Source organism: Cibotium barometz, chromosome 14, assembly GCF_041138505.1.
Source record: "Cibotium barometz isolate CiBa-2024 chromosome 14, ASM4113850v1, whole genome shotgun sequence".
Classification (NCBI taxonomy): Eukaryota; Viridiplantae; Streptophyta; class Polypodiopsida; order Cyatheales; family Cibotiaceae; genus Cibotium; species Cibotium barometz.
The window spans coordinates 18864212-18873578 of record NC_141059.1 but is presented as its reverse complement, the minus strand read 5'-3'; the positions used below and the strand labels follow the sequence as shown (position 1 = coordinate 18873578).

The window sequence follows — 9367 nt, the reverse complement described above, 5'->3', positions numbered from 1 at the left end:
ATATGATTGGGTGGATCTATTTGACTTTTGTTTTTTCTTCGAGGCATATGATTGGGTGGATCTATTTTTAGGATTAGACGTGATTTTAATTTGGGGATGTATAGTTGGCGAGACACCAAGAGTACGCGATGGATGCAAGATCAAGCATGTGTGTGGGAGTGGTTAGAGGAGCATGGTCTGATGTGAACTTGTTGGCCTTTGTGTTTTCAAAGCCAATGGAAGATTGCAAAGAAAATCATACATAGTAAAATAGGCATGATACTATTTTTACAAAGGAAATTTGCAACCTTGTTTATTCAATCAAAGCTTCTTGTGTGGTCAATCATCACGGGTCTAACAATGGCATGTGTAATTTTTGTTTGTGTAGATATGGTTTTGATTAGTATTTATTGGGTGTGTAGATATGGTTTTGATTAGTATTTATTGGGTGTGTAAATATACAATAAAAGACACTACATACAAAGTGGCAAGACATACAAAGTGGCAAGACTTGTTCAAGTGTGTGAAGAAGACAATGGTGGTGGTAGGCGAAAACAGTGTGCACGACCCTGCGATCGGCGAAAGTTCTTCCTCCACCGGACCCCTCGTGACTTTGAAAATTGGAAGCCAGCGTACTAGCCTCCTTTTGACAACTTCTTTTAGACTCCAAAGGATTACATGATTAAACGCACGATTTAAAGAAACCCCTCCCCCTGTCTTCTCCTTGCGAAGCCTTCTTGCGCTCTCTTCTGAACTGTGACTCTGCTTTGTGCAAGGCAAATATCCCCTTTGAACTTGAGGTAAACTCTCTCCCTCCCTCTCTCTCTCCCTCCCTCTCTCTCTCTCTCTCTCTCGGCACATTTCTCTGTTAGCCCACATTTTCTTCCTTTAGCTTCCTAGCTTTCGCCTCTTGGCTTCCAGCTTTTGTTGCTTAAATCTCCTGCACTTTTTCAATCCTTGCCAAGCTACTTAAGCTTGTGGGTCTTCCTCATATTTGCTCTCTGCTCTGTTGGGCTCTCTCAGATTTGCTTTTCGGCTCTATTAGGTTCTCTCAGATTTGCATTTTGGGTCTGTTGGTGGGCATCTATTAGGCACTCTCAGATTTGCTTTTTGGGTCTGTTGGGTTCTCTTAGATTTGCTTTCTGTCTGTTGTTTTCTCAGATTTGCCCGGTTTTGCAGACTCTCAGGCCACAATTTTGATTCTGCAAGGTGTTGTTGGGGCCTTTTATCATGGCTCTCAAGGATGAGCTTGACATAGTGATCCCAACCATCCGCAACTTGGATTTCTTGGAAATGTGGAGGCCTTTCTTCCAACCATACCATCTCATCATTGTGCAAGATGGTGATCCTAGCAAGGTCATCAAGGTCCCTGAAGGCTTTGATTATGATCTCTACAACCGCAACGACATCAACCGAATCCTTGGCCCCAAGGCTTCTTGCATCTCCTACAAGGACAGTGCCTGCCGATGCTTCGGCTACATGATGTCCAAGAAGAAATACATCTACACCATAGATGATGACTGCTTTGTAAGCAAATTCACTTGTTCTTTCTCATGATGTAGAATCATCATACTGTCATAATGTAGAACTACCGTCCATTATCATGCTTTCCATAAGTTTTAGGGTGATTCTCATGTTTTCCATGATGTAGATTCAGCATGCCTGATGCAAGTGTTATTGTCCATGATGTGGAATCACCATGCATGATGTAACTGTGACCCCTATCATGTTTTCCATGATGTAGGTTCACCATACGTGGTGCAACTGTTTCCACTATCATGTTTTTTATGATTGAGCATCACCATACGTGATGCAACTGTTAGCACTATCATGTTCTCCATTAATAGAATAAGCATACATGATGTAACTGTTACCACTATCATGTTTCCATAAATGATGCCACTCTCATGGTGTCTATGTCCTAAAGGGTTTCTCTCCATCATGTTTTTACTGTCGAACTCTACATTAAGGCTTATGAGGATCTCCTCCTAACATATATTCTGTTGTTTATTTCAGGTAGCCAAGGATCCCTCTGGCAAGGACATCAATGCTTTGGAGCAGCACATCAGAAACTTGCTAACACCATCTACTCCCCATTTTTTCAACACACTCTATGATCCCTACCGAGAGGGTGCAGATTTTGTACGTGGCTACCCCTTTAGCCTTAGGGAAGGAGCACCTACGGCCATATCCCATGGTCTTTGGATGAACATTCCCGACTATGATGCCCCCACACAGTTGGTGAAGCCAGCTGAGCGCAACACGAGGTAATTTGTTGTATTTGTGGTCAATTTGAATCTTTGCAAGCACTGCTATGGGGTATGTGTCTATCCAACACGAGGTAATTTGTTGTATTTGTGGTCAATATGAATCTTTTCAAGTACTGCTATGGGGTACGGGAGGCTGATAAAAATTGTTAGAGCTAACTAGCCTTCCTCGCTATTTGTGTATGTATGTATGTATGCATGTATGTAATGGATGGATGGATGCATGCATGCATGTATATTTGTATGCACATACATCTACTTATGCAGGTACTACATACGTATGTATGTATGTATGTATGTATGTATGTATGTATGTGTGTGTGTGTGTGTGTGTGTGTGTGTGTGTGTGTGTGAGAGAGAGAGAGAGAGAGAGAGAGAGAGAGAGAGATCCCCAGCATTTCATTTTGGCCTAATAACAACTCACCTTATGCTTTGTAGGTATGCTGATGCTGTGCTGACAATTCCAAAAGGTACCTTGTTTCCAATGTGTGGGATGAACTTGGCCTTTAATAGAGAACTCATAGGCCCAGCCATGTATTTCGGGCTTATGGGGGATGGTCAGCCTATTGGCCGCTATGACGATATGTGGGCGGGTTGGTGCTGCAAGGTATGTGTTTTACACTAACATGATTTGAAGCACTACCACGGTTTGAAAAGGTTAGATTGGATGCGAAAACTCTGGTGTTTTGACCATCACATCTATGCTTGTTGGACTTGTCACATTCCTTTGTGTCCGAAAGTGATATGTGCTCTTGATGTTAAGGTGATTTGTGACCATTTGGGCTATGGTGTAAAGACTGGACTACCTTACATTTGGCACAGCAAAGCCAGCAACCCTTTTGTGAACCTCAAGAAGGAGTACAAGGGGATTTTTTGGCAGGAAGAAATTATCCCCTTCTTTCAGGCAGTGAAGCTACCAAAAGATTGTACAACAGTGGAGCAATGCTATGTTGAGCTTTCAAAGCAGGTCAAGGAAAAGCTGAATCTTGTGGACCCATATTTTGGGAAGTTGGGAGATGCCATGGTCACATGGATTGAAGCATGGGGGGAAGCGAACTCTGCAAAATGAGGCAGATGGGTCGTATGTACGGGTTTTAGAATCATACACAAAGCTCGAATAGATCCAAAGAGTTGTTAGAGAAGGCATTAGAAGCAGATATTAAGATTAATTGAGTTCCCAAGATGATTAGGTTGGACGTTATCCGGCATCTTGCTAGAATAGTAAACATGTTATTGAGTTTTTCTCGATCAATTCCAGTGTGATTTATCATGATTTGATCCTCTCTATTCTGTTTGTCATGCATATCCATCCTTGACTGGACCTTAGTGCCCTTGCATCAATGCGTTGGCTTAGCGTGTGCTGCTGGTTGATACTGTGGATGTTTGGTTGGCCATCACTGGGCATACTTTTTGTGCATTTTGAAGGTGATGTATAGCTCAGAAGTGCTGTATACCTGTTTGTATGTAAAGGGTATGCAAAGAATGGTCTATGCATGCAGCTAAGTCCTCAAAATTAAGGTGGATGGATGTTTCCGAATTCTGACGATCGGGTGGTTGTGAGAGATTCTAATAGGGTAGTGTCATTCTAGTGCCTAGTAAACATAGACACTTTACTCAGTGTCTACTAAACGTGGACGCTTTGCTTGGTCTCATTTTGGGGGAATGGGATTAATATGGCTCCTGTTGAAGTAAATCCTAACTTCATTTTATATGGTGAACTTTTGTTTTTGTTTAAGCGTCTTGTCAAGGATATTTTTACACAAACAACCAGTAGGGGGGAAATCTTTTTGTGAGCTTTTTGCCCGAGTCCATAATCTTTGTCAGCTTTTTCAAGAGGTGAAGACCCTTGTATGCCTCTGCCATGTCTGAACTCCACCCATCCCTCCCCTAAGCAACCATGACCCCTTCTAATATCAATGACATGGTGACATTTGAGGTTTAACCTCACAAAATCATTTGACATAAAAGCATTCAAGTAAAAGCGTAAATTCAATCCAAGCATTTGGTAAGACACCGACCATGGATATTGCATTTTACAAAGTAAATTCAAAAGGATCGTTTTGCACCAAAAGGAACCTTTACAAGGACATGTGAAAAAGTGCAACATGCCTTGCTTTACTATGTGATGATCCTAGGGTGGTGAAGGGGCGAAGAAACATCTGTACTAGAAAGAAGCATATCTTGATTTTTATGCAATCCCCATACATGGATTAAAATGAAATATATGTGCTTGCAAGCCATGTATGGTTTTCTACCTAGCTCTCTTTTGGAAATTGAGACATGCATTGAGCTCCTTCATTACTCGTGGCTAACATGTTCCATGCTCCACAAGTAGCCTCATTTATTGTCCTTGAAATTCCATGGGCTGGATCCACTCTTTGAAGGCTGAAACCAATGTTTTGCTGCTTATCTCCAAACTTGGTGTGATGTTTGGTTCTAAATCAATCTTCCACACCTTTCAAAATTCAAGCTTGTACATGATATTAGGATCCATGTGCTATGTGTGGGTGACATCATCAGGGCAGAACCACATCATTTGAGGCTTTGGAGCTCTCAGCCTTGGGTGCCTCTACCCATAGCTTCGTTCTCAAACGTGATCTTTGGTGGTCGTCCTCTCTCCTTATAATCTCTAATCCATCACATATCTTGGTCTATGCACATTGTTGACCACATTGTTGTTCAAAGGCTTACTCCTTTTCCTCTAGACATGTTCCTTGTCTCCATGAAGAGTCCCTAGTTCTTACAACATTGGTGTTCCTTCTATTGCTTCATGCACCATCCATACAACCTATAGTGGTATGGGTGTACTTTGAGTGGCCGCCCTCTAAACCAAAGTTTCCAAGTTTGGGCCATCCCCAACGTGCCTTCCAATCATGTAAGCATGCTGGTTTGCACTCTGTAACAATCCAAGGCTATTTTGGTTTTGTGGAAAATGATAACCTAAGGTCTTTCCCAATTGAAAAATGGGAGTTCTTGAGTGTTCAAGACTCTTTCATAAGTATAAGAGGTGTTTTATTACTCATGAACACCAATTTAGGAAATTTTCCACTTATTCAGGTGCCATTTTTTTGAGACCCCTTAAAATGTAGCTAGTTTTTTTTGGAAAACTTAGATTCATATCTAGTAATATTATATATATTTTTAGCCTTTTATTGTAGGATTTGATAAAATTATGTGAGTTTTGGGACTTACCCAAGCCAAATCACTTCACATGCAACCAATAGTAACTCCTCTTTACTTTGCCTCCATTGTTCTAGATAATGCAATTGTGGGTTGTTTCTTGCTACTCTAGCTTATAACATCACAAGCTAAATGCATACCCACTAGTAGACCTCATGTCATGATAACTACTTCCCTAGCTAAATGCATACCCACTGTGGATCTTTTGTCATAAGAACTTCCTGCCCAATCTACATCCTTGTAACCATACACCATCACATCCTTACCATTCTCATAAAATAGACCATAATGGGTAGTGGTCTTTATATATTTCATGGTCCTCCTCACACCATCCAAATGTGGATTCCAAGGACTACATAAATTGGCTAACTAGTTACACCATATTACATAAATTTGGTCTAATGATAGTTGAGTAAATCAAGTTGCTAAACATATTCCTAGACATGATAACTTCTTTTAACTCTTCACCAAAATTAGTCCTTATCTTTATCTTTTTATCCAATGGTTTCGCCATAGGCTTGCATCTAGTATGCCATAGTTTGCCAACATATCCAAGGCATATTGCCGTTGCACCAACCATATGCCATGTGATGTCCTCACCACCTCAATGCCAAGGAAGAATCTTAACTTTCCCAATTCTTTCTTATCAAACTGGCTACCTACTTCAGTAATATCATTCGCACAATCATCTGTAACTATCAAGTCATCCACATAAATCACAATCTCCACAAAACCATTCTTTATCTTCTTCACATATAGTGAAGAATCTGAATTTCCACCAATACAAAATCTAATGTTTATGAGATACCTGCTAATCTTCTCACTCCAAGCTTATGTTGATTGCTTTAAACCATATAATACCTTCTTCAATCTACATACATGTGTGGGAAACTTTGGATGTGATGTTCCAATGGCTACTCTATAAACACCTCTTCTTGTAACTCCCCATTCAAGAATGCATCCTTCACATCCATTTGGTGTAACTCCCAATCTTTAGACATAGCTAATGAAATCACAGAACTCACAATAGCCATCTTAGCCACTGGACTAAATGTCTCATTATAATCAAGTCCATGCATTTGTGCATATAACTTGGCTTGCTTTATGTCTTTCCACAGAACAATCCGACTTACATTTGAACTTGTAAACCCGTTTGTAGTCAATAACATCCTTGCCATTTGGTAACTCAAACAAATCCCAAGTATCATTATGTGTGTCGATGCATCCATCTCTTTATCCATAGCTTTCTCCCAAACTTCTTTTCTAAGTCTCATCAAAACAAGTAGGCTCCACACGTTTCACCACCATAGATACAATACATGCATAATGCATAGCATATTCTCTATATGTCAACCTTTACACTGGATATCTCACTATTGATATCCTTAATGGTTATGGATCACTGTGAGCTCCTTGAGCTCTTGCATGTGGCAGTACATACTTATTTTGCTTCACACTTGAGGTCTTCAACATTGGAATTTCCAACTTAGCATCAAGCCATTTTGAACTAGACAACTTATAACGTGAATTTTCAATATCAACACCTTCAACTTTCTTCTTTCCTTTGTCCAATGCACTATTCTCAGTGCTGACCACATCATGCCTCAACTTCCTGACTATGGACTCACATTCCCACTACTAGAAGTCTCATGTAGCCCATACATACATAGAACTCTCCAATGGCAATTGCACATCCATATCCGCATCAATGTCATCACCCATCACATTCTCTTTTTCTTTGTACCAACTAGCCAACTCATCACATTCTCCAATGGCAATTGCACATCCACATCCACATCAATGTCATCACCCATCACATTCTCACTTTCTTTGCACCAACTAGCCAACTCATCAAATATGATATTCCAAATAACGAGAACCTTTTTTGTGACTAGATGGTAGCATTTGTATGCTTTTTTATCTTGTGCATAACCAATGAAGATACATTTTTCAGCTTTTGTATCCAACTTAGTTCTCTTCTCATCCGTCACATGCCCATGTGCAATTCATGCAAAAACTTGTAAGTGTACAATGCTGGGCCTAAATTGTATCAACCTTATCTCTAGTATACTCTCATGTATATCAGTTGTATGTGTCTCGTTCAAGATATACACCACTGTAGCACATACTTTTCCCCAATAAAATGATAACATACCCTTCTCATTCAACATAGCTCTAGCCACTTCACCAATCACTATGTTGTTTCTCTTAGTAACCCCATTTTGTTGAGGAGTATACCTGCATATAAGTTGTCTTCTAATCCCATGTTCTCTCAAGAACTCATCAAATGTACATGATGTGTACTCACCTCCACCATCTATCCTTAGGCACTTGATCTAATGACCGTATTGCTTCTCCACAAGAGATTTAAACTCTTTTAGCTTTCCAAAAGCTTCACTCTTCTCTTTCAAGAAGTAGATCGATATCATATTGGTAAGGTCATCAATGAATGTGGTGTAGTACTTACTACCTTGCTTCCATTAATGGATTGGGTCTGTGTAGGACCCTAAATATCACTATGCATAATCGCTAAAGGTCTTCTACTTATTTAACCTTCCTTGGGAAATGGTAATCTTGCTTGCTTTCCAAACTGACATGCATTACATACATGTGAACTATTTGAGCCTTGGCAAACCACCAACAATGCCTTTTAAGTCCATATTAGGGAATTTGGAAAAATCCATGCATTTTGGAAAAAATAAAATTTGTCATCTTTAAATTAATTTTGGTAATTTTGATGACTTTGGTAATTTCACAAAATTCGAAAGAGAAAGTGTTGCTACTCAAGGTTGATAATAACACATATGGGGTATTTACAAACACTGTTTAAGATACAATGTAGCCAACAAAATATCCATAAAATTTGAAAGAAAAGTATAAAAAATCAAATTCTAAATAGTAGGGGAGCACTAACTTATAAACAAAAAGTGATCAATATAGAGCCAATTAGTACTCTAATAATCTAAACTCACCAGCCTTCATCATAGTCCTCGAATGTTGCCAAACTCTCTTTTGCCTTTAGCACACACATTTGCTGGAATGTTAATCTTTTGTGGCATCATTTGCCCCTTAGTGACCCATGTAAAAAGTATCGTATCTGATAGTTCGTAATGCATAGGATCCTTCTTGTTACACATCCAGAATTTGTTCCAGCAATCTCTATAAACCTCAGCATTACTAACATTTCTCTTTTTACATACAAGTGCACAATATTGTATTAAAATCTTCTTGTAGTTTTCAGATGATCTGTTGACATCTATGTTACTCTAAGATACACCCAACCATATAGGATATATTGGTTCCAATTTGTCGAATAAGAAAAAAGTCTCCCTTTCTAACATCAACCATGGGCTAAAAAGCTTGCTTCGGTCTTCTACTTTATGGTTCGTAATAGTGATCATCAAATTCCTTCAATCCTAAGAGTTTAACATCTTTAATCGTAAATATTATGACATAATTAAATAACAAAAACTTGATTAATACATATTGTATACGAAGACAACATTGCATAAACAATGTGAAAATAGAAAGTAGACTCAAATCTCTTCTTCTCCTTAATTATCCATTTATTGATTCATCATTCTAATGAGATATTGTGAGCGGGTACATAGTTATTGTCTTTGAGAATTAGAATGACACATATGATTGTTGGAATCCTATTCTAAACTACCCCTAAGATAAGGTTATAAGATTATTATGGTGGGTTATTTCCTAAGCTAAGTGGCCCAAGGGAGTTTGTTTACAACCCTCTTAGGGGCTTGGCACCATGTAGGGCTCTTCTTTGTTGATGGGAACGGAGGTAGGTATAGACATTGCATGCAGGCTTAGTATTTCTTCTTGTTGCTTGGTGTCGACTAAAGCTTCTAGCTTCCTAAGAGGTGTTCTACGTGGTGGTGTTAGCTCGTGAAACAATGTAGAGCATTGGCTCTCCATTCTTACTT

The 9367-nt window shown here is 39.3% G+C and overlaps 1 protein-coding gene across 2 annotated transcripts; it reads left to right on the top strand.

The window, feature by feature from the left end:
* Positions 1 to 500: 500 nt before the first annotated feature.
* LOC147631743 (putative UDP-arabinopyranose mutase 1) lies at positions 501 to 3522 on the top strand. 2 transcript variants are annotated; one of them, XM_086808289.1, is made up of 5 exons: positions 501 to 779; positions 1159 to 1506; positions 1996 to 2246; positions 2685 to 2853; positions 3010 to 3522. In XM_086808289.1, exons 2-5 carry the CDS (start codon positions 1210 to 1212, stop codon positions 3313 to 3315), a joined length of 1023 nt encoding a protein of 340 aa, XP_086664415.1. In that variant the 5' UTR covers positions 501 to 779; positions 1159 to 1209; the 3' UTR covers positions 3316 to 3522. The 2 variants fall into 2 exon arrangements, with proteins under 2 accessions (XP_086664415.1, XP_086664416.1); XM_086808290.1 differs by having other exon boundaries at positions 681 to 779; positions 1141 to 1506.
* Positions 3523 to 9367: the final 5845 nt, after the last annotated feature.